The sequence below is a fragment of the Natrix helvetica genome (assembly GCF_964273705.1).
Source record: "Natrix helvetica genome assembly, chromosome: 1".
In the NCBI taxonomy this organism is placed as follows: Eukaryota; Metazoa; Chordata; class Lepidosauria; order Squamata; family Natricidae; genus Natrix; species Natrix helvetica.
In genome coordinates, this window is record NC_138548.1 from 257,923,678 (window position 1) to 257,949,518 (window position 25,841).

Genomic DNA, 25,841 nt, shown 5'->3' on the forward strand with positions numbered 1-25,841 from the left:
CTTATATTGCTATTGGTGAACAAATGCAACTATCTTGTTTTCCATTTCTAAGAAAATATGACCTACAAATGACTTACCATATTTTTCAGAGTATATACTCACCAAAATTTTGAAGAGGCAAATTTTTAAAAACGTTTTTGCACTCTGCAGACCTCCCAAAAACGGGCCCTTTTTTGTCAAAAAAAAAGGGGGGTCATGCATAGCCTTTAGAAAGCTTATAGAATGCTCCTGGGGGCTGAGGGGGCAAAAACGAGCAGAAAATGGCCTGGTTTTCGCTCATTTGTGCCCTCCCCAGCCCGCAGGAGCACTCTGGAAGCCTCCTAAAGGCTATACACAGCCATTTTGGTGAAGGGGCGGGGTTTCAGAAGGCCAAAAATGCTGTATTCAGTGTATAAGACGCACCCAGATTTTCACCCTCTTTTTTGAGGGAAAAAGGTGCATCTTATACTCCAAAAAATACGGTAGTTACAAATGAAATACAGTACATTCGAATAGCTTTCAGTGGTTTAGAAATTTATGAAAGAAAATGCAATGAACTTACTGCAGATAGGGATTTCTTTTTGTTGATCTTTTTTATTTTAAATGGATTTGTTTTTCATATAATTTTGCTTCGATTTTCACTTTGATTTCCTTTGGGGTCTAATTATTTATAATACTATGCCATAGCTGCAGTTGCTATTGTTGCTTAGTTTATAATATCTTTACTGGGGAGAGATTTCTCTAATCTGTATGAGCTATATTTCAGTTGTCTGCCATCAATACCATTTTTCATAAACACAATGAATACTTACATGACATATGGGTAGCAACTACGGTAGTATTCTTGTTCTTGTCACAGCAAAATTACCTCATTATATTAAATGTTTTATCAGTTTTGGTTCCCCTCAAATCCTGCTGTGCTGCCTCATTGTAGTGGTGGTGAAGATAATAACCCATAAAGGGGTGAGTAAAGGGCAAGGGAAGTATACAGGTAATTCTTATGTTACAACCACTTAGTTAACAGTTCAAAATTGCCACTCCACTGAACAGATCATTTAAGACCAGTCCATGAACTTGTGTCTTGCAGTCCTATAGTCACATGATAGCAATCCAGGTGCTCATTTACCCGGCTTATTATTATGACATTGCAACAAGTCATGGTCAAGGGTTTGCCCTTTGCAACTTTCCCTGTCAGCTTCACATAAACAAAACCAATGGAAAGCTGACAGGAAGGGTTGTAAATCATCCCATAAATCACTTCTGCTTTTCCTCCCAAGGAGCCCCACTATGGTGTACAAGATTACAGGGATTTTGTATGTGGTGGCACAGTGGTTAGAATGCAGGCTGACTGCTCACTGCCAGGAGTTTGATCCTGAAAATGCTCAAGGTTGACTCAACCTTCCCCCCTTCTGAGGTCTGTAAAATGAGGACCCAGATTGTTTGGGGGCATATGCTGACTCTGTAAACTGCTTAGAGATGGCTTTAAAGCAATATGAAGTGGCACATATGTCTTAAGTGCTATTGATATTTCATAGCCCTTGTCCATTGTTTCATACCACATATGCTCACTTGCACTCAGAAGTGCTTGCTGTAGCCTCTGCTAACCCCAAGAAAAAAAAATACCTCTAAAAATTTAGCCAAACTAGCAAGGTTCACTTACTAAGCTAGTAGAATTTCCAGCCAATAGAAGCCAATGTAGTAGTATTGCATTCTACTTATTTATTCTAATTATCCTATTTAGGGCTTTCAGCTCTCCCCCACCCAGCTATCCTATGAATGCGCTCGGGAAAGAGATCTGGGTGCGTTCAGTACCACTAACTCCTAGGTTGTTACGTACAACTGATACATTAGGTGGTTTGGAGGGATTGGACTGAAAAAAATTAGGCTAACCCCTTCATGTTTATCAACAATTTTCTCACAAGTCCTTGCCGCTTATACAGAATCTAAATAAGCATATTTTAACCCCGCCCCCAATACCTGGGATTTTTTATTTAATTAAGAGTCCCATGTGTTCCTCCCCAAATCACCTCTGTTGATCCCCCCGTGTCATTGTGCAGCCGCATTGAACTGGCGGGGGGTCGGGGGGTCTTACCGCCCGCTCCTCGTTCTCCAAAGTCCTTGCCTGTTTATCCTATTTGGTAAGGAGCGGAGGAACGCAAAACCGATGTAAGGAAAGCGACAGTTGGGCTTACTACGACCTTGGGTTTTCCCAGTATAATTCTAAGTAGCTTTACTCAAAAGTAGGAACCGCCGCGAAAAGCAACAGTCCGCCGTCAATACCCGAAACAAGCGAGCGGGCGAACTCGAGCATGAATGAGCTCGGCGCTCAGCCGGGTGGGTTTCCTCGATCGATGCGCTCTGCAATCAAGGCAGCGTCTGCAAATTGCCCGGAGACTACAGTTCTCTAGTACTGACTATACTGATTTGGGGGGAAACCGCCGCTCAAACGGCGTTGGTATTCCTTCCAGCAAGCCAAGGAAAGCGGTTCGATGCGCTCTGCGCTCGGAGTGCTCCTGATCTAGTCCGGAAGGAATCGTCGTGGCGCCGCCGCCGCCGCCGATCCTCGGCTGATGGTGTGAGCGACCCTCTTCCCAGGCCGCGGCCTTCCCCATCGTCCGACGCCATGAACCTGCTCCCCGTTAATCCGCACGGGAACGGGTTGCTCTTCGCCGGCTTCAACCAGGACCACGGTAGGGATCTCATGGGTCGCCGGGTGGGGTGGAGAGGAAAGGGTGGTGGTCTGCTTGCCCGCCTTGCCCCATTTCAGACGTTTGCGGGCACGGAAACACGCCCCTGCTTGTTTCCCTTTTCCCTCCCCGGTTCTTGGCTTCAACCGCTTTTGGGGAAGAGCGTCGGTTGCTAGCCCAGTTTCCCAGGAGGTGGTCAACGAGAGGCCGGGAAGCTGAATGTTGCGCTGCGGACCCGGGCAGAGAATTCATGCAGCTTTTCCTTCTGCATCCGCTTTGGGTCTTCGGCACATACGTACTACGGGCGCCTTTTCAGTTGTTGGCCAGATATTTCTGCCCTTTTTTTTGGGGGGGGGGAAGCTGCTACGGCTCTCTTTTCTGTTTGGGGCAGTGGTTGTTGGCGGGGACCGGACGGCACATGGCCTTGATTGAACTACGAAATGTTCGGTCCAGTTTCCTGGACTCGCAAGACACGCGAGGCTGAAAAGCAACCGACCCGTCTGTGTGTTCGGTGACTGAGAACAGACTTGGGAGGTTTTATTGGGTAGGAGAGGGCAGTTCCCCATCGGCTAGTTCTAAGTAGAGGAGTTAGCATGAAGAAAGCCAGAGGTTAGCGGAACTGTTCGGATTTATGGTGAACAATCACACCCACTCCACGCCTATGTAATTTGTATTATATAGAAATTCTGTGTAGTTTGTGCCCTCCCAAGAGAAATAGGCTTTTAGGAGACAGAAATATTGGCATAGGCAAGACCTGGCCCTTTGCTGTTTAAGACTAGTTCGTTATTTAGACAAACAGACAGACAGACAGACATCTTTATCTGTTACTTGTTTGCTGGGCTTACTTAACCCTCAATTTTATTTTATTTTCTACAGCAGATTGGCAATTTAACTGTTCTCCTGTGTTAAATAGATACTAATCCTGACCTGCAGCTCTTCCTCAATAGAGCCCTAAGTGTCTTCCTCATGGCCAGGTTAAAGTGCTATTCACTGATATATATTTTTTTAAAAATAGCATTTTATATTTTGTAAAATACAAAAATGCAAAAGCAAATAGTGAGAAACAGTGGGGAGGAGAAGGGGAAAGAAAAGTGAGGAGGGGAGGGAGAAAAAAAGGTGTTGATTTTCTCTATTGCAGTAGAATAAGGCATTAGCATCGAACCTCAACTTTTTACTTTTCCATAATAATATAAACCAGTCATTTCTATAACAACAAATCAATCTAATCAGTAAAACCCAAAATCAAAGTTTCATTTTTCCCCATCTCAAGCACAAAGTCTTGAAGCAGTCTCCATGTAGCAACCAAAGTTGTTGTTAGTTGCAAAGTCGCGTCTGACCCATCGCGACCCCATGGACAAGGCTTTCCTGCCCTCTACCCTCCTCTGGAATCCATTTAAGCTCAAACCTACTGTTTGAGGGACTCAATCCAGCCACCTCATTCTCTGTTTTCCCTTTCTTCTTTTGCCCTCAATGTTTCACAGCATTAGGCTCTTCTCCAGTGAGTCCTTCCTTCTCATTTGGTGGCCAAAGTATTGCAGTTTCATCTTCAGGAACAAAAGTACTTATATTCTTTTCTTTAATCAAAATGGTCGATTTAACCATTTCTGCCAACTCCATCAGCTTCTGTAACTATTCATCCAGGGTGGGAATCTAAATGTCCTTCCATTTTTGTGCATACAGGAGTCTTGCTGCCATCAACATATATAAGATCAAAGTTCCAAATAAATTTTGCAAGTCTTTTTCCATTAATCTATTCGTTGATTTTTGAGCCACTTTAGCTGGCCTAAAGTATACCACTACTTTGGCTGATCGTTATTCTGCCTCACTAACAGAGATAGTGAATGGTGCTTAATTTACAGCAGGGTAAGTTTAAAAAAAAAAGATTGATGGATCCCCAGATTTAGTTTCTCCTCCGATATTCACCCACTGATGGAAAATAACCATAACTCACCCTTACGTGAGTTAGGTGAATTTTAGACATGCTTTGAATGGTAGGTTTAGCCATCACTTATCAAATTGTCCAACTAAGAGGCACTAAGGGTGTATTTGGAGTAAAAGCAGGAGAGAGCTCTTCCGGTTTTACTGAACATTTTTTCTGAACACTGATATTGCACTTTCTGAAAGAATATTAAACCCTGTCCTAAAGAGCCTGGCTAGCAGATAACAAACTCGAGGAAAAGTGAAGGAGAAGTAGAAAAAAGCAATTGATTGATAAGCAGTAAGCTCCTTCTTGACCAGGACTGCTGGGGAACTAAAGAGAAGCAGAGTGACAAAGGAGTTCAATTTGCTTTATTTGTATTGCTGCCTACTCTACAAACCATTCAAGGTAGCATAGAGGACAAATTAAAAGCACATTGTAACAGTGAAAGTAAAACTCAATAGCCAGCAAGCCCAAATGCCAGAAAAGAACCATGGAGAACACAAGTCTTAGGGCTGATTTTGATTTGTTTGCAGTGAAAATGACAATAACCACTAGGGATCTACAAAATGTTCTCTGTACAAACCATTTCATTCACATAAGAGCTAATTTCAGGTTGTCCATGCAATGCGAGTGAAATACAATGCTTTGGGTGGTTTGGTCTGTATATGAAATCAAACAGGGTTGTTTTGTCCTGATGTAGACCAAATTTTAAGGGGGGGGAGGGGTGGTTATTAGGGAAAGTCTCAGACCTCATGAGGTCACTGTGCCTCAGATAGGTGGGTGTGAGTCCCTCTTTGTGAAGTGGGGCCTTGGAGCTCAGGTGGGCCTTTTTGTTACATACCTGTCTCCCTGCTATGTTTCATCGGCCCTGCCGGAGCTGCTAGATGTATTAGCTGGATTGGCGGTTGATTTCCCCAGGCTCATGGTCCTGGGGGATTTCAATCTGCCTTCCATTGGCGAGACATCCGAGTCAGCTTGGGAGTTCATGGCTTCCATGACAGCTATGGACCTAACTCAGTTAATTCAAGACCCCACCCATAATGGGGGACACACGCTCAACCTGATTTTTGTCTCTGGGCAGTGGATGAATGATCTAGATTTAGGGGATATTTCTATTCAACCCTTGTCATGGTCTGATCATTTCCTCATCAGGCTTGACTTCCATACCGCTACCCCTCGCTGCAGGGAGGCGGAACCGACTAGATGGTTCCGCCCCAGGCACCTGATGGACCCCGAAATGTTCCTGATGGAGCTTGGGACTTTTCCTGAATCCCTTGCTCACAACTCGACCGAAGCCCTAGTGGAAGCCTGGAATAGGGCTGCTGCTGGGGCTTTGGATCGTGTTGTGCCTTTGCGGCCTCTGACCCGGTGTCGATCCCGGATGGCTCCCTGGTTTACCAAGGAGCTCCGGGAAATGAAATGCTGGAAAAGACGCCTAGAGAGTGGCTGGAGGGCCAGCCGGTCCGAATCTGATCGAACACTAGTAAGAATTCATATTAAATCCTACTTAGTGGCGATAGAAGCGGCAAAACAGCAATATTTTTCCGCTCTCATCGCGTCCGCAGATAACCGCCCAGCGACCCTGTTTAGGGTGACCCGCTCCTTACTTAACCAAGGAACTGGGGAAGACCCCTTGCAGGGTAGGGCTGAAGAATTTGTTCAGTATCTGCAGGACAAAATCGCTCAGATCAGGACAGGCTTGGACTCTGACTGGGTAGATTCGGGCGAGCCGACGGGGATGAATCTTGAGGAGACAATCTGGGATGGGTTTGACCCTGTGACCCCCGAGGGCATGGACAGGATTATGGGGAGACTCAGTGCTGCCACTTGTGTGCTGGACCCGTGTCCCTCTTGGTTAGTTTCGGCTTCCCGGGAGGTGACACGAGGCTGGCTCCAGGCGATTACCAACGTTTCATTGAGAGAGGGGTTCTTTCCCACCGCCTTGAAGGAGGCGGTGGTGAGGCCCCTCCTCAAGAAGCCTTCCCTGGACCCAGCTTCTTTAGCCAACTATCGTCCGGTCTCCAACCTTCGCTTTGTAGCAAAGGTTGTCGAGAGTGTGGTAGCATGTCAGCTTCCCCAGTACCTGGATGAAGCTGTCTACCTGGATCCGTTTCAGTCGGGTTTCAGGCCCGGGTACAGCACGGAGACAGCATTGGTCACGTTGGTCGATGATCTCTGGCGGGCCCGGGACAGGGGCTGCTCCTCTGTCCTGGTCCTACTAGACCTCGGCGGCTTTCGATACCATCAACCATGGTATCCTACTGCGACGACTCGGGGGGTTGGGAGTGGGGGGCACCGTTTTACGGTGGTTCTCCTCCTACCTGTCGGATCGGTCGCAGTTTGTGTTGACTGGAGGGCAGAGATCGACCCCCAGGCGCGTCACTTGTGGGGTGCCCCAGGGGTCGGTTCTCTCACCCCTCCTGTTCAACATATACATGAAACCGCTGGGCGAGATCATCCGTGGTTTTGGGGTACGGTATCATCAATACGCTGATGATACCCAACTTTTCATCTCTACCCCTAACCACCCAAATGATGCCCTCGACGTGATGTCCCGATGCCTGGAGGTTGTGCGGATCTGGATGGGGAGGAACAGGCTCAAGATCAATCCCTTCAAGACTGAGTGGCTGTGGTTTCCATCATCCCGATTTGTACATCTTGTTCCATCTTTGACAATAGGGGGAGAAATTTTAGCCCCCTCAGAGAAGGCTCGCAATCTGGGAGTCCTCCTGGATACGCGGCTTAGTTTAGAAGAACACCTGACGGCCGTGACCAGGGGGGCCTTTTACCAGGTTCGCCTGGTACGTCCCTTCCTGGATCGGGATGCTCTGTGCACAGTCACTCATGCCCTCGTCCTTTCTCGCCTGGACTACTGCAATGCTCTCTACATGGGGCTGCCCTTGAAGAGCACCCGGAGGCTTCAGCTGATCCAGAATGCGGCCGCGCGGGTTGTCATGGGGGTACCTAGGTGCTCCCGTGTTACACCCCTTTTAGGCGGCCTGCACTGGTTGCCGGTTGTTTTCCGGGTGCGTTTCAAGGTATTAATTATGACCTTTAAAGCACTCCATGGCTTAGGCCCAGGGTACCTGCGAGACCACCTACTGCCACCAGTAGCCTCCCACCGTCCAGTACGATCCCACAGAGTTGGCCTCCTCAGGGTGCCGTCGGCCAGGCAGTGTTGGCTGGTGACCCCCAGGGGGAGAGCCTTCTCTGTGGGAGCGCCTTCCCTCTGGAATGAGCTCCCCCCGGAGCTTCACATAATCCCTGACCTCCGGTCCTTCCGACGCGCCCTAAAAACTTGGCTTTTCCAGCAAGCCGGCCTGGCCTGTTAATTTTAATTTTAACTTATTTTAAATTTTAAATGTATTGTGTTTTTTTTTAATTCAGTTTGTTTTTTTGGATATGGATTTAATCTTTTTTAACTTTTGGGATGTGTGTTTTTTAATGTTGTACGCCGCCCTGAGTCCTTTTGGAGAAGGGCGGCATATAAATCCAAATAAACCAGACCAAACCAAAGTATGACTGTTCTGGGCAGATTAATTTGGGAGGAGCACGGTTGGCTAAAAGAAGCAGAGGAAGGAATACACTAAGAAGATAGGCTGGCAAGGCAGTCTGTTGCAATATCTATATTAGGAGCTACTTCCTTGCAGCTAAAGAACAGTAAAGAACAGAAACACAGTTGTTGCAAAAGCTGAGGGAAGGAAAGAAAAGTCCTGCAAAGATTGGAGGGGGCATGGGCCTACCAGGTGTGCTGGGAATCTGTGGCAGTGGGAATTAAATGAAGGGAGGAAAATGTGTATGTGTGTGTTTGTAGAGCTGCTAAGAAGGGGTGACATACATCAGCCGTGCCTTATAATCTCTAAAGCCAAAGGTATTCCTTCGTATTTTCCATCATCTCATATCAAACCAACGAACCTGCATTGAGTTTTGATTCTGCAGACAATCTGAAAGGATTTGGTCGTACTTCCAGAATCCAATGGTTTCTTCTGGATTGGATATAAAACATACTTCTAATTTTGTATATATCCGTAATCACCATAGTTATCTATGCAACGGCCCTATTTCCTATTGTCAGTTGTATAGCACTGGACTAGAGCTCTTTCAAAAGAGTACAAGACCCATGTTTGAAATGCTCAACAGGGTTATGGCTGGAGATCTTGCTTGCAAGCTGCTTTATTATGAAAATTGCAGGTATTAAACCAGTATTTTTGATGCATTCAAAGTACACTTTAGCATGTCTTGTTCTTCCTCCATTGTTAACATAGAGCATTTATGCCTATTTTGGCAATCTTTTTTTTTAGGTTGCTTTGCATGTGGAATGGAAAATGGATTTAGAGTGTTTAATGCGGATCCACTCAAAGAGAAGGAGAAACAAGGTGAGATGCTTCTTCGGTATCCATTGCTGCTTTTCAATTAAATAATCCATTGGCATTATGATCTTGTGCCTGAAAGTTCTGAAGAAAATACCAAATAAATGTATTGTATTTTGCTCCCAAATAACTTTGCATAGGATAATAGCCTTAAAATAAAATGTTTGATTGCCAGGGAATTCTAAAACTGGAGGGCAGTTCTCATTAACTATTCATAGCACTATTGCTTCCTGACTTATAATAGTTATCAATAATATATAATAAAAAACCAAATCTCTGAGCATACTAAGAGAGAGCGCGAACATTTTCTCAGAAAGAGGCAAACAAAAATGTAGAGTACTGCATGTAAGTTTAAACATAATGTTAAGTCTGAAGAGAAACTCTCTTTATATTCTGACATTAGTAAATTCTGCATTGAATGTTTGACTTATATATATGACTTATATATAAGTTTGACATATATATATATACTTCTTGCTCTGTCCCTTAGAATTCCTAGAAGGAGGTGTCGGCCATGTTGAAATGTTGTTTCGCTGCAATTATTTAGCTTTGGTTGGTGGAGGGAAAAAACCAAAGTATCCTCCTAATAAAGGTACGGTATTGAATATTAAATAGTAGTTTTACTCTTGCGTTCAGTCTCAAAACTGCCACAATGCTCTACCTGAATTGTATACCTCTCCTGGGTAGTTACAATTTAAACAAATGTGAGGGCAGTTCTAACCTTTGCAGAAGGGGACAATGAAACCAGTTTTTTGTTAGAACAGACCTTGGTCTATTGTGCTTCTATTTACAACTGTTTTGATATTTAGTTATAAATAAATAATAAACATTGAATTTTCTTAATAAGAGTACAGTAAAAAAGTGCAATCTGGTTAAAGAAATTGATTAGACACAAGAGGAAAGATGGAAAAAGGTTTAAGAATAGGATCTGTAAAACTGAATGTAGGAATAGCTCAAAGAAATTTAGGGTATCAAGGCTGGGGAATTTTGAGTTTTGTAACAGTTGTTATAAGTGATACAAGTTTCGATTTGTTTCCATTCTGGTTGGATCTCACAAAAGTTGGGAGTCCAACAACATTTTTGGGGAGATATCCCAGAATTAAAAATACATCTGTCCAAATTTGGAATATGAATCTTTTGCTTTATCTATATAATGAGGTAATCTAGAATATAACTTCCTGCTGGAGCTAGTCTGTCAGTGCTGAAGGTGCTTGTTTTACAATTAATAAGATACTTCCTTCTCTGCAGTGATGATCTGGGATGACTTGAAAAAGAAGACAGTTATTGAAATAGAATTTTCCACAGAAGTCAAAGCTGTTAAGCTGCGAAGGGACAGGTAAGTGCTCAGTTTGTGGAACAGAAGGTTCCTTTTATTTATCTTTGTTTTGATTTGTTCCATTAGTTAGATATTTTTAAGGAAGGAAAAGGCTGTGAGTGTTCATTATTTATTAACACACTGAACTGTTTTGAATATGATGGAACAAAGGAAGGGATGCTGTACTGATCTGCTTCAGCAAACATAAATCATTCTCCGCCTTACAGAACCTCTCTGGCAGAAAGATCCATGAGCTCCTGCTTTATGACTACTTCTGATACACTTTTAAATAATTTTGGAAGCTTTGCTGTAATAGCTAAAGCAAAAGGAAGAAAATTGATCTAGGGTTGGCATAATGCTTTCTAGTACAATCTGAGCACACTATCTATGTCAGTGCTTTTTCTCTTCCAGAATTGTCGTAGTTTTGGACTCTATGATTAAAGTTTTCACATTCACACACAATCCTCACCAGTTACATGTCTTTGAAACTTGCTACAACCCTAAAGGTACGTGGTCTCCATTACAGAGAAGACATATTGGTCCGTGTTGTTGTTGGCATTATGCTTGTGGAGGTCAATTGATGTTGCTTATTTGGCATGTAGTCACCTAAGACAACTTGGCATTTTTTAATTGGAAAGCAAATGCTCTGTTACTTAGCTCAGTAAGGTACGTCATCACCATTGCGTGGGGTGGTAGGTTTAGCACCATTTGTCTTTATCTTGGGGTTTGAAAGGAATCTTTTGGAAAGATTCCACTATCATATGGCACTAAAAGTAATTCTGAGGTTTTATTACTGCCAGGACCCAAGAACCAACAAAGACACATGGAATTACTTTTGAGCAGCTTCCTTTATTGCTCCTCTCCTATAGAGAGAAATCTTGCCAAACTAAAGCAACTGTTTGCATGGCTATAGATACACTCTGGGAATCATTAAGGGAGGAATCTCCTTGACTCGCTTTCTCCCAACCAAACTTTCCATGCTTCACTACCTCTTTGCCCTATGGAATGCAGTCCTTCCCTCCTGGAATTCCAGACTACATTCCACCACAATTCCAGACTACATTCCACCACAATTATACAGATATTAAAGTTTCTGGATACATAATATCAATATATATTATACACGCAGAAGTATTTTTTGCTAATCTAAACTACCAATAGAAGACATACATGTATTTGTAGTTCAGGGTTGACAACTTGGTGGTGTCTTGCAGCCATTTCATTACCAAATGAAGTAACAAGTGCATTGATGATGTTACCAAATTTGGTAATGAAACATCTGCAAGGAAACCACCAAGCTCAGAGAGGACCAAGGACCTCACAGTAAACCTGAAGCGTAGCTTACTCTGTTAAATGGCTCGTTAGTCTGAGGACATGAAAACTTCTTTAGGTGGGATGGTGTGAGAGATACTGTAGTAAAAATAACAGTTCTTTAATTCTTGCAATTATTTATTTTAGGTCTTTGTGTCCTGTGTCCAAATAGTAATAATTCCTTACTTGCATTCCCTGGAACACATACTGGACATGTGCAAATAGTAGATCTAGCAAACACTGAAAAACCTCCAGTAGATATACCTGCTCATGAAGGAATCTTGAGTTGTATAGCCCTAAATTTGCAGGGAACAAGAATCGCTACAGCATCAGAAAAAGTAAGCAAAATGGTTTGTTATATAGTTAACTAGGAAGCCACACAACAATCTTGAATGTGTTCATATAAATTTTGAATAGTGTCTTGATAAGAGCCTGCATGTTATTCTTACAATAATAAAATATAAATATATAAACTAAAAATATAACTACTGTAAGTTAATATAAAATCCAGAATACCATGGCCCAATTAAAAGACGGGGAGGGCAGGAGCAGGATGGTGGGAGGAGGTGTGATTCGTTCTTAACCACCTCCACTGTGATACTTCCCCATTGGGGCCTCAACCCAACTGGCAGAGCCAGGTCTTTAAGCTCTTTTGGAAGGTCAGGTGGGATGAAAAGCAAGATGTTCCACAGGGCAAGTGCAATAGCAGAGAAGTCCCTTCTCCTGGATCCCATCAGTCAGAATAATCAGTGGGACCACCTTAGATTCCAGGCTGTCATCAAGGCTTCAGCAGTTTATATTTTTAGTGTTGGAAAAATGGGAAATTAATTATGATAAATTGACAAAGAGTGCCAAACTCCCCAGTTAGCCATTGTTAGGTCTAAATTAAATCGTAATTGATCTGGAGTGGCTTCTTTATATTCTTTGTCTATGTTAGTCATCTAAGTGATTCCATCATTATCAAGCTACAATTTGATCTTTTTTTAAAAAAAATAACATGATTTATCTTATGCAAGAGTAAAGTTACATCAATGTAAAACTTCAGTTTAGGAAAATCTTTAAAGCCAATTTCATCTATGTCATTCATGTAGCAATTCCTGCACATTCCTTTGGTAAGTGAGGATTTTCCTTCGTAACGCAAGCACCTGTTCACAGCTTCCAACAACCAAAGTTAGTGGGGAAGCTGGCAAGAACTTGCAAGTCCCAGGGGGTCTGCAAGCAGGCAGATAAGTGGTTGCTACCAGGTGGTGGGGCTCTGAGTGGTGAGAGAGATACGGCACAGTGGTGTTTAGGGTGGCTGCTGCCAGGAAGGGGAGCTGCGGCATGTGTGCCCTGGGGCTTGAGATGGCTGCTGCTGAGTGGGGGGAGTAGGAATGATGGGGAGGCATGAACACTGCAGCAGGACAGGGAGTGGCTGCTGCAGGGTAGGAACAGGTGCACGAGTGATCAGGGAGCCGCAGTGGAAGCTCAACAAGGCTTGGGAGGGTGTGTGGATGGCCAGCTAGCAGCAGCATAAGCATAAAAGAGTTGGGGGAAGTGCATGGGTAGGTGAGACTTACCCAACGAACTTGTAACTTTCCCCTGACTTTGCTTCTGGCAAGTCAACAAGAAAGGTTGCAAATTATGACCACGGGACACTAGCACCTGTCATAAGTGCAATCTGGTTACCAAGGGTCCAGATTACGATCATGTGACTGCAGGGGTGCTGGTATGGTTGAAACTTTGAACACCAGTCGTAACCAATCCTTGATTAGTGCCATAGTATCTTTGAATAGCCACTGAACAAGTGATTGTTAACCAACAACTGCCGTGTTTCTCTGAAAATACACCATGTCCTGATAATAAGGACATGCAATATTTTTTGGGTGGGCAAAAATGTAAGCCCTCCCCCGAAAATAAGCCCCCTAGACAACCCCCCCCTCCAGCCAGGCAGAGCGCCACTCACTGACCTAATGGTATCCCGAAGGCGCCAAGCCGTAGGAACGGTGGGAGGCAAAGGCTTGCGTTGCTTGGCGCCTTCGGGATACCGCTAGGTCAGTGAGCGGTGCTGTGCCCAACTGGAGAGGGGGATTGCCGGGCAGTTGCTCTCTTGCAAGCGGGCTCCCGAAGAGCTGGGCACAGCCTCAGGGTTGAGCGGCTGTGTTGTGCTGTCACAGCAGCACTACCCAGCAGCCATGAGGTGACCACGCTCACGAGCAGCCACCCGGCAAACCCTTTTCCTGTCAGGCACAGTGCCATTGATTGACCTAGGGGTATCGGCAAGCTGCGTGAACGCCTGTTCGCCGCCCTCTGGCTCCCATGGCTTGGCGCCTTTGGAATGTCCCTAGGTCAGTGAATGGGGCTCTCCATGAGTGGAGAGGGAGGGTTGTGCGAGCACTCCCCGCAGAGCCAGGGCATCTCCGCTGCCACGGCCCCCAATGGCTTTTTCTGCGGCTTTCAAAGCACAGAGGTAGGATGCTGAGTCTTCCGGAAGTTGCCACTCTGGGAATGCACTCTATGGTTGTACGCTCTGGGAGTACGCCGTGCCTCAGCCAGCCCACAACTATAGAGTGTACCCCCAGAGCAGCTGCTGCCGAAAGACTTGGCTGTGGCTCTCCGGAGTTTGGAAGCTGGAGAATAGGTTATGCTTGGAGCGCTGCGGCCGCAGCAGCACACTAGTCCTGCAAGGAGAGCTGGGGCAGGGCATGGTGACGTTGGGAGGCACACCAGCTGGGGACGGAACGGGCGCTCGCGCAACCTCCCTTTCCAGCCAGGCAGAGCGCCATGCACTTACCTAAGGGTATCCCAAATGCGTCAAGCCGTGGAAGCTGGGGGAGAGGGCAGAGCACCACGCAGCTTAGCACCTTTGGAATATCACTGGGTCCCTGAGTGGCACTCTGCCCGGCTTAAAGGGGGGTTGCTGGGTGGCTGCTCGTGAGCGTGGCCACCTCATGGCTGGTATGTTGCGCTGCTGCAACAGCGCAACACAGCCGTTTGCCCCTGAGGCTGTGCCTGGCTCTTCGGGCGCCCGCTCGCAAGAGAGCAGCCACCCAGCAACCCCAAAACAATAAAAAAAAAACATAATAAGAGCCAATCAATATTTTGGGGTCAAAAGAAAATAAGACCCCGTTTTATTTTCGGGGAAACACAGTACCTGTTTACAAGTAAACTGGAAAAGAGTTTTAAGGATATTGAACTGGATTGTAACTAAGGGTACCAAAGTTTAATTTCCCAATTGAGCATTAAGTTCATTAAACGACTTTGGGTGCCTATTTGTCAGCCCAGACCCCCTTGCAGAGTTGTTATGAAAATAAAATGGAGGTGACCCCTGTATATAGAAGTGGCATTCAGATTTATATACTGCCCCATGGCACTTTACAGGACTCGGCCAGCTTACAATGTAGAGCATTATTTGCATATTGCCCCCGACAATTTGGCTCCTCATTTTACAGAAGGACAGAAGGCTGAGTCAGCCTTGATCCCTGTTCAAGATCGAACTCCAAACTGTGGACAGAGTTTGCCTGCATTACTGCACTTAACAAATGTGCCATCAGGCCTCTGGATATAATACTGAAATCTTCAGAGGAAATGCATTATAAATGTAAATGGCAAATGAAGTTAAACAGCAGTCTTGTTTTGATTAGTTTGACTAGATCAGCTGGTCACTAAATTTTGTGGTAACAGGTGGACTTGGGAGAATGTTTGGGACCAAATTGAGTATGTCCCTCACAGATGTTAACAGAGAGAGGTCTTGCCTGTTCATAGATAGATGTCTGTCCTAAGAGTTTCTGATGATAACACTGCATCGGTTTTCCTTAAAGGCAAAAGCAAAAATCACCCATCACCCTAAATATTCCTTGGAAATGAGGCCTGAGCTCTGATATGTTTATGAATTCAGTCTTCTGTTCCAACATCCATTTCACTGAAGGCCAAACTGTCAGTAAAAAGAGATGCAGGCAAGATGTATTTTTTGGGTGCAGAGGGAATATATGGCTATCAGGAAGTGTATGTAAGAGTTAAAAAGACTGAAGAATCTATTGGTTCAGTATCGCTTTCCACAACTTCAAAAATTGTTATTCCTTTTCAAGGGGACCCTTATAAGAATATTTGATACGTCATCTGGGCATTTAATTCAAGAGTTGCGCAGAGGATCTCAGGCTGCCAATATATACTGGTAAGTTTTGCTTTGCTGAGTAATCATTAAAGGAATGGAGGAGTGACAGAGAATTTTTAACTGCACATGGAGAGGATGGTCCCTGTGACATTGAATGCAAACTATGTAAATATCATGCCATTTCCATTTACAATTTGTGAACGTTTAAAATTATGTATGGATTCAAACTTGTCCTAGCTGCCCAATTCCAACAGATCAACAGTTAAATAAGAAGTAAGATGTCTTTAGAAAGCAACTTGTTCCATGGCAAACATGGGCTAAAGAGATATGTCGCTTCTGATCTCTCCATTAGTATAAACTTCAACCAAGATGCTTCTCTTATCTGCGTGTCAAGTGACCATGCCACAGTACACATTTTTGCTGCAGAGGATCCCAAAAGAAATAAGCAATCAAGGTAAGGGGGCTGGGTCTAGCAGGATTAATGTCAAGTTAATGACCAAGAAAGTTTGGTAGAGATTATTTGCCATGATAGTGAAAGGAAATCTTTATGGATGTGAAAACTGTCTCTTACCAGCCCAAAACAATAAACTAAAAACATTTCCAGAAGGGAAGGAGATTCCCATCTCATTTTTTGATGGAAACTGTTCCTGAATATATATATTGCTTTTCTGAAAATGTATTTATTAATCATTTCATTTACAAATGGTTGAAATATATTTCATCTTCAACTTATTGCTTTTATTAGAGCATTCGTGTGATTACTCTTGAATGTTTTTAGCTGTAAATTCTGTGATTTCTCCAACATTCTTAATAACATCCCCTTGATATTTTTGCTGTAGTTGATATTCTTGTGGTCCTCTGTTCTTTTCGGATTGACATATTGAATCTCTACTTTGAGTCATCATGTTTGCCCAAAGCTTCATCTTTTTTTTGTCAGTTGATTCAATTACATTCCCTTGAAGACTTCAATTCATACTTGGGTGAATGCAATGGTAGCCTTAGCCTTGAATTTGATTTTGCTGTTCCAATAACATTTGCATAGTTAAGGTTAACACAACTCCTATAATTGTTTCTGGAGATGCCAGAAATGCACATCCTCTTGCTTATGGAACTTGCTTATCTTACACCTGGCTTGAATGGAAACGCCAGATTGCTGATAAGGGGGAGTGGTAGGAAACCTGTGCAACTACATTTTCTACTGTTTCTACATTATTAACCACCAATATGGTTTCTGATTCAAGTGCAAGTTCGAGTTACAGCATCTTAAGCCATGCACATATATACAAGTGTTCACAATATCAACCTTCTTTCTAGCCCTCTCCCATTCCGAAAATCGGAGAAATATCTTAATTTTTACCTTTGCATGTTATGTTATTGTCCACTAGGGTTCTGCAGCAATCCAGCTATGAAAGGAAATGATGATTCAGAATATATATAGGTGCATATATTCTATGAGCATCTCCAGAAACAAAAACCAACTTTTTGTCCCATGTGAGCCCAAGAAAAGACAATCACATTTTCCCCTTTGCATCTGGGTCACTACATTATCCTGGCTGCCATAAGTAGACAAGATTTTGGTACTAAGTTAATTTATTTGCTGAAGCAACTGCGGTTCTCTACCCTTGACACATTGCTAACTGTATTCTTGTGGTTTTCTTTGTTTGGCAGCCAACTTTAGCACCATTTATACATAAAGTTAGAATGGTAATTAAATAAGCTTATATAACCAATAAATAACTGAAACAATTACAACTGTCAGCAGCTGCTAGCATCTATTTTATTTCTGTGCCTGACTTCAGTAGGTACTCAATAATATTTTTTTAATCTCTTAGCTTAGCATCTGCCAGTTTCCTGCCCAAATATTTCAGTTCCAAATGGAGTTTTTCCAAGTTTCAAGTTCCCTCGGGTTCTCCCTGCATCTGTGCCTTTGGAACAGAGCCGAATTCTGTCTTAGGTAAGGGTCCTGATTTAATAAATGCTATTTTTTTATATTTATATATTTTATATATGCTGGTTTTGTTGTATTCGGGTCTTTTCCCGTGTAAGGTTGAGATTGTCTTTGCAACGTTTCGGCAGGATCACACCTGCCATCTTCAAGCTGTGGGCTTTTTTTTTTTTTTTTTTTTAAGCCCACAGCTTGAAGATGGCAGGTGTGATCCTGCCGAAACGTTGCAAAGACAATCTCAACCTTACACGGGAAAAGACCCGAATACAACAAAACCAGCATACCTACACCCGTGAAAATCTACAAAAACATATATATATATATATTACACACACACATAATAAATGCTACTTTTTATATTTATATAATATATATATAGATAGATATATAGATAGATAGATGATAGATAGATAGATAGATAGATAGATAGATAGATAGATAGATAGATAGATAGATAGATGATAGATAGATAGATAGATATAGATATAGATATATAGATATATATATAGATATATATAGATATATTACACACACACATAACAAAGTAGTCTGAGATTCCAATATGAAGTTACATGAATTATGAAGCTGTTAGGGATGGAGCAAGCCGTGCAATAAAATGGAGGTAGGTATAAATAATCCGGAGAATTTAATCGAGAATTGATGCTCGATGCTGACATCTTCCTCTTCTTCACACCTTACATTGCAAATGTGTGATTTCTATAATTGTTTTCATAACAATGACTTGAAAATCCTCTCTCTCTCTTTTCCTAGCAATCTGTGCAGATGGCAGCTACTACAAATTTTTATTCAATCAAAAAGGGGAATGCTCCAGAGATGTCTATGCTCAGTTTCTAGAAATGACTGATGACAAACTTTGACTGGACAGTTGGGAAGTATGGTTTGATGGGGCAAGTTATCAGAATCTCCATCCCAATTCTTCTCCTGTTGAAGAGACAACTTTTGACTTGCTAATTTGATGGCACTCTTCAAGATGGGATTGACCTGGTCAACCAATTGGAACAAGGCAAAGGACTGATGTTAGCTCTCCACAGTTGGTTTTAAGTGTTTCTTTGGCAGCTGTTGTTCTTTTTCTCTTCAAGTTTCAATGAGGGTTCTCCCTGTTAAATATCATGAAACTGAGTACCTGCCACATTATAAAGTTGGAAAGAAAAGTTACTAGAGTTTTGAGCAGTTGAAGACTCTTCAGATTAGATTCAGCAGGCAGGTTAATTGGAAATAGCATCCCAGTCATTTATCAGCAGCTTTTGCCTTTACAGATATTGTTTCCTCCGAATTCCCAGAAAGAAACTGTAGCAAAGTTGCTCTGAGTTGCAATTACTTAAAACATAGAACAATCAAGTCTGTTTTCACATTGCTGTGAATAGGTATTCGTCATGTATCAGAGGTGCCAAATATTCTATAGCAACCAACATCAAGTGCTGTTAACTCAGTGATTCTGCCAGGTAAGAAGTGTCAACAAAGAGGACTTACAAGGCTGTGTTGTCTCCATCTAGAATGTAATCATTCCATACTATTAAAATTTAGTCCTTTGTGTTCTGGTACTTATGTTGGGGAAAAAGGGGTTATAATAAAGTTCTGTGATAGGCAGCAGATGCCAGGCTCTGCTTCCAAAGCCTCCAAGACTTATGTATTCAGAATACACTAAATTAATGCCTTTTTAGAACAAGGGATAAAGGGACATGCCTAATTTTTCAAAACCCTTGGAACACATGTATGTGACCACTTAATTTTAAATTATCACCACCTTACAGCAGTTTCAATTAATTTCATTTGCACACATGCTTCAAAATTTATTGAAGGCTTAATGCATTCAGCTGTAAAGCACCCAAACTTTTCACTTAATTAAAACCTATACTCAAATGTGGGTTTGCATGTTGCGTTTAAATGTGTACTTAATCATGAAAGTTATTTTGCACATCTTTTGTAATATTCTTTAATTAAAAGTGACTAATTTACTGTATTCAGTTAATTGGAGCAAAGCTGATGCTAATTTTACTTTTCTTATTCTTAATTTTTGTAAAATGCGTTATATTACCTGAGATTCAACTCCCGTCATCCGTATCCAGCTCCCACTTAATACCCAAGATTCAGACCTCCCAAAATGTTTAGGAAGAACCATTCTCTCATTCTTTATTAAAAATATGAAGTTCTTCCTTCCTCCAAGATTGACAGAACTCAAGAAATACAAATCTCACATTTTACACATGGGGATTTTATTTTATGAATTTGCAAATTCATCTTGAAAGTACTATAATAGTCTGCTCATACTGCCCTTCAACGTGAAGGGAAATGATGTTTACAATCAAAGTAATGTATTGATGAACTTCGATTTTCTGATTTCAAAGGGAAAAACTGTTGAGGTAAACGAGTGTTAATGTGCTGCACTGAAAGCTGTCTGAAGTTCAACTTCAAGTTACTAATTTCCATTCACACTGCAATCAGTACTGGTTTGTAAATAAATTCTATTTATAAATAGGGTATTCATGACATGCTAAGACACTGTTGGCTACAGCCCTTTAAAAAAAGGGGGGGCAATCTATGTAGGATCAAAGCTATTCCATAGGAGCTGGGAATGAGCATTTCCCAATCTTGGTCTCCCAGTTTACCCACTGCCTTCCAGGGACTGGAATACAAAGAAACCTGCAATAGTTTCTTCCTGCAGCCACTCTTGCTTCTCTGTTTAGAGGCCCAAGGCTAAACCACTACTGTTATTACTTTTCACTGTATTTGGAATTGTTTGCATTCCTGAATTCGTATTGATGGGCTTTTAAACATTAAATACTGCTATTCAGATGACATAGCCGTTATTCAATTATCTAAATTTAAACCATGAAAACAAACATTGATTTACTCATATCAAATATTAAAATAATTAAATGTAATTATAGTGTAATCTGTTTGCCAGGTTTTGATGTCATACTAAGAATACATGATTTAAATTCTCAAATTGCCTCTTATTTCTACATTTTTGCTAAAATTTCTACAATTTAAATAACATTTTTGCCAAATATATAAAGCATAGAAGCTATTCATGAATGCTTATGTGACCTCAAATTCCTTAAGAGCCAGACCAACTTCGGGATGCTTTAAGACCAACAATGTTCAAACAGTCAAGCCATTCTGCCTGGTCTATAATAATTCACACAATAACATGTCCCAGCTCTTTACGTTTAAACTAGGCTTTTCTAGAATAAATTATATTAGCTATATATTCTAAGTTGAGCTTAAATTGAATGAATTTGGATAAACAAGACAAGGTAGAAGTAGTCAGGTTCACCAGGTAAAATGACAATATCATTTGAATATGCTAGCCATTGGGTTCATATCATTGCACTAAGGCTTAAACCATTGTATGGTTTGTTCTGTGTTTTAGCATGTGTGAACCCTGAATAAATTGTGATTTATTCAGACAATTCAACCTGTCTGAAAAGAGATTTGTAAACAAATCTGTTTAATGAATGACAAGAGATAAAGACCTAAATCTCTTGCACATTATTTCCCTCAATAGAATCATCCTAGGAGTGAGATGCAACTTCTCATTGGGTTATATGTAGTTGGCTTTGCAATGTAACAATGATTTAAAGTAAGTATCATGTATATTTATGGGCAGTATCCAATTCATGTTGTGTTAGGACCTATAAGGGAGCAAAGGGACACAAATAACAAAATCGGTTTGCTATGATCAAATAAACACTAAGACACATGATTATCAGAATCAAAAACATAATTGCGACGTGATTATGTCATCTATTGCTAAGGACATTAGTGCATTGTTAGATTGGATTCATGCATTGTAGTAATTCATAATAATGGAATTTTATTTGACATTAGCTTCACATACTGTAGAAACCCAGCTGCTAGTTCCTTGGCTGCTTAAAGGGAAAAATGGTTATAAGTACATATGGTAAAAAGTAAATTCAGCAATTCTTATAAGATTCTTTTTTTCCCCTTTGTGTCTTTGAATCAGTCTTAACTTCTGGTGACTGCCTATAGTGCGATTCCTTGCAGTTTTCTTGGCAATATTTTCAGAAGTGATTTGCCATTGCTGTCTTTTTCCTAGTGCTGAGAGGGTTTGCCTGGCCCAAAGTCACCCAGCTTGCTTCCTGTCAAAAGTGGGATCAAGATTCATGTTGATGCCAAACTCGCTCTTGTAATAAAATTCAGCACACTGCAATTTGAAATATTCTACATTTCATGTGCTATTAATTATATGTGCTAAGAAATGCAATCGACCTACATTCTTTCTTCATATATATCAGAGGAAATTTAACTGTATTTAGGTTAATGTAGTTTTGTTGACAAAAACAAGTGGTTTGCCATCAATTTTCATGGGATTTTTTTTCTTTTTGGATGCATCAGTGGAATCTGTAATTTTGGGATTTTTTAAAAAAATGATTTCTCATCCAAGGACAAGCTCTGATATTGCTCAGCCTTTTATGAAACCATCATCTAGAAATCTAATAGCTGATGCTACACCTGCTGTTTCCTGACACTGAATTTATTCCAATGCTATGATATACTACCAATAAAAGATTAGATTTCTTCATCTATGAAACAGTAACCTTACTCTCACATGCCCTAGTATCTGAGGGACAACTCAAAATGGTATCTCTCATTTAAAATGAACTTAATTAACAATACCCTAAAGTATCTGGAAACCCAATACAAAGCAACAAGTTCAGAAATTCAGTACAATCAGCTGTTAATACAATGATTCTTAAAATGTTTGATCCAATTACCCTTTTCCCATTCTCTAATAAGGCCATTACCCCCACAACATGCTCAAACTGTTGCCTTACAAAAATATTTGGCAGCAGTAGTTCCAAACTGGCTTCTCAACTCACAAACGAGCAATTACAAATTGCTCCATCATCCTAAAGATTTGTCCAAAACATTAGAGAGAGCCACTGTGTAAATATTTATTGATACCATTTTCTGTTCTTTTATTATTTTAAGAATTACGTATACTTTTTCACTGTACCACTAGCTAATTTTAAATCTTGTGCTTTCTGGTAAAAAAAAACACCCAGTAATAATTCTCCTCATTGTTAGTGGATGATAAGCAATATTACTAGCCCTACATTCTATAATTGCACATCTTCGTTCTTGCTTTGTTTGTGTACTTATCCTACAATGCAACATGAATGAAACAGTTATAAAATTAAACTAAGATTTATCCAGTGTTTATTTTCATACAAACTCTTAGGTTATAGAAACCGGAGTGTTAAAATTTTGGTAAGAAAAAGAGCAATATTTGCAGAAAAAGTTCCCAACTTTAAGTATGGCTGTTTCTTTTTCCTGTCTGCTAGGCAGATGGAATTATTTTTAAATAAAGCTAAGACAAGTATCTCAAACATCACAAAAGTAATCTAGAGATCATAGCATTGTGTTCATGTCCACTGCTTGACTCCTGCCCTGAATAAAGGTTATTTTCACACGTCTGCCAATGTGCCCTCAAAATCTGAAACATGGGTTCTCCTAAACTTCTAGAACAGATTTTGGACAGCTTGGGGGGAGTGGGGAGGAGAAAAGTATCTGTTGTCATAGAAGAAGAGCTATGACATCAGAGGAGATAGTAAATCTGCCTTATAATTTACTTTTCAGTATTCAAATATTTCTAAGAATGAAATAACAGGAAAAAGCTACAATTTCTGAAACATCTTGCTTAGGTTTAAAATAGCCATGAAAGCAGAGAAAGAAAGGTTAGCAACAGGTAAGAGCAATAGATTTAACAGTCTTCAAATTAAATTATTTTGTATTGACTTCTCTACCTAGTTCATAAACTACGAAGACTACAGTGACATGAGAGAACTTCAGTCTAAGTCATTTGATTGTCTTAAACATTTTACCAGATTTTTTATTCAAAAACTTGCAGTATTTTCCCTAATTATTCATGAAATAGCAATTTTATAACCAAATGTTTTATTAATAATGCAATATCATTACTTCTGAATTAGATGGCCACAGCACTAAAAGTAGAATGCTGCAGATACAGAAAATGTTTTGCTTCACCCAGCCATAGCGGCTGTTATAAATTCAGCTAGTGTACATCAATTTTTCATAATCTGTTTAATATGTATTATCTTCATTGACAGTGTAACAGCAGCTCTACCGTGTGGGATAACATGATACTTGGTACAGATTTCTCATATTTGGTCTTCTGATAAAACATTTCCAAAAACTGACTAAAATTGTAAGCCATTCCAAGCTATTTCAGTCCATCATCAAAATACAGATTCTTCTTGAAATGATAAAAACATATAAATTATAGCCCAAAAAGCAAAAAAAAGTAAAAGACAAATCAAAGGTTAAAGCCCAGTCTTCACCTTTAACTCACCTTAAATATGTGAAAGGGACAAGAAACTATGTGAATTGGACTAAAGAACAGTCTCAGCTGTTAGTTTAGTTCAGTAACAAAACATGAATTCTTCTTTCACAACTCGAAGAAGAAACCTTTAAAATATTCCAACCGTCAAACACATATAAAAGAAAACTATTTCATTATACTATAGTAGCCACTGTTAGAAAACTACAGTGGCCACTCTTTAATGAAGACCTCAGAAGGTCTCGTTAGGACATCAAAAGTTAAACTCATTAAGTTATATTTCTATTGGTGGATGCTTAGCTTAAAAATATTCAATATATCTCTGACAAGATATTTTTATCTTTTTAAAAGGACATGTGATAAAGATTTTTTTTTCTAAATGAACAGTCTGTCATTTTAAACATACACAATATTATGCGAGACTCTTTTTACTTTAGACTGGAAAAAATTGCCAGGGACAAAGTCAACACAAAATAACAAACAGCAAAAGATAGCAAGAAAGAGAAACAGATAAGTGCAGCTCTGGTCAAATTCATAGCAGTTCTTTACGTCAGTTAACAGTTCATTTACACTGTATTTCTAATCAGTAACATGCAAGCCCAAAGAAGCATTTGATCACTACACAAGGTAATAAAATTTGATTAAGTTTATCAGGCAACTGCTAAAATATGAAAATTTGCAGATGTAACAAATTAGCTTTATCTGAACTTTTAACAGGACAAAATTAAATCATTCCATTGGTTAAAAAACCCTACATTCGGTTTTACCAAACAAAATTTCACATGAAAAGTAGTATGTGATTCCAAAGTTTCTGGAGTAGAAATGGAGTGATCTGAAATGTCAAAGACCCCATTATTTTGAAAAAAAAAATGAAAGTACACATCAAAAATTTCTAATTCCACATGTGAACAACAAAATACTGCATATCTACCAACAACTGCATTGGGTAGGTCAATATGAAAGGCTAGCTGCCAAGATGTTGGAAATGGCTCCTTGCCTCTGTTCCCTTTGAGGAATATACAATCATTTGAAATCCAATCACGTGAAGAAGAACTTATCATGCTGGGATATATTCCAATATTCAATCTTTAAAATAGGTTTTTAAAGTTGCTATCTTCCCCAACTTTTTCCTCTCAATGTATATGTATGTATAGAGTCTCTTCGGAACAGCAAGGAGAAATGGAAGGGGGAGGGGTCACAGCCTCCGGACTAGGATCTTTTAGACTATTTTTTTTTTAAATTAAGGAGTTCTAAGGCCACCTGTGTTTCTCAGTGCTGAAAGATGAAGTCACAGGGCCCCTTTCCCCGCCATGAGAGAACATGTTCAAGAGTTTAGATGTTTAAAGGTCTCATTTTGGCACCAAGGACCATTGTTTTTAAAAGAATTATTCCTCCACATTCCTAGTTCTTGTTGCTTTGTTCATTCACTGCCACAGGTGGGGTTTCAACATTCACAGCTATGACTATGTTCTCCCCATCCTCTGTTTTGATCCGTTTTAAGTCTTGCTGTTCAGACTGATCTCCATTCTGACGTTTCGTTGGAAGAGAGGCGGATGCAGACGCATGAGTTGCTAACATGTGTAAAGGGCTTGCAGCAGCTGAAAAAGAATTGAAGGGAAGGGAGAGAATATATTAAACCCAAGCAAATCACTACTAACCCTTACCCTGCAACCAAGTATTACATTACCTAAAATACACAAATCTCAGATTAAAATTTGTCCTAAGCTCTTCTTTAAAAGTCTTAATTTGTATGAATACTTGCAGCACTTGAACTTACCTTAAAAGTATATGGCTAGATAAAAGACGGTACTTAATTATATAAGAAACTAAAAGCAATAGCAGATCAGCAGTAAATTTCCAAAGATGACTTGGAC

At 40.8% G+C, this 25,841-nt stretch overlaps 2 protein-coding genes across 6 annotated transcripts in view; one reads left to right on the forward strand and one right to left on the reverse strand.

Annotated features, from left to right (window-relative positions):
- Positions 1-2,076: 2,076 nt before the first annotated feature.
- On the forward strand, positions 2,077-24,842 carry WDR45B (WD repeat domain 45B). Of its 2 annotated transcripts, none has more exons than XM_081935129.1 (10): positions 2,077-2,669; positions 8,889-8,963; positions 9,448-9,549; positions 10,206-10,293; positions 10,684-10,778; positions 11,731-11,921; positions 15,651-15,736; positions 16,029-16,130; positions 17,509-17,689; positions 18,141-18,194. In XM_081935129.1, the coding sequence occupies exons 1-10, from the start codon at positions 2,603-2,605 to the stop codon at positions 18,159-18,161; spliced, it is 1,008 nt and encodes a 335-aa protein (XP_081791255.1). In that variant the 5' UTR covers positions 2,077-2,602; the 3' UTR covers positions 18,162-18,194. The 2 variants fall into 2 exon arrangements, with proteins under 2 accessions (XP_081791255.1, XP_081791254.1); XM_081935128.1 differs by lacking the exon at positions 18,141-18,194 and adding an exon at positions 18,393-24,842 and having other exon boundaries at positions 2,086-2,669; positions 17,509-17,630.
- FOXK2 (forkhead box K2) overlaps positions 22,624-25,841 on the reverse strand; it is a 44,910-nt gene continuing 41,692 nt past the window's right edge. For all 4 annotated transcript variants that reach the window (XM_081935123.1, XM_081935122.1, XM_081935125.1 and 1 more), the window contains one exon: positions 22,624-25,565. In XM_081935123.1, coding sequence (XP_081791249.1) covers positions 25,369-25,565 — 197 coding nt within the window. In that variant the 3' untranslated portion in view covers positions 22,624-25,368. The remainder of the gene's footprint in view (positions 25,566-25,841) is intronic.

Coding starts and splice junctions, on each gene's coding strand:
- WDR45B (XM_081935128.1), top strand. CDS start 2,603: ATGAACCTGCTCCCCGTTAATCCGCACGGGAACGGGTTGCTCTTCGCC. Junction 2,670..8,888: donor CGGCTTCAACCAGGACCACG/GTAGGGATCTCA, acceptor CTTTTTTTTTAG/GTTGCTTTGCATGTGGAATG. Junction 17,631..18,392: donor AGAGCCGAATTCTGTCTTAG/GTAAGGGTCCTG, acceptor CTCTTTTCCTAG/CAATCTGTGCAGATGGCAGC.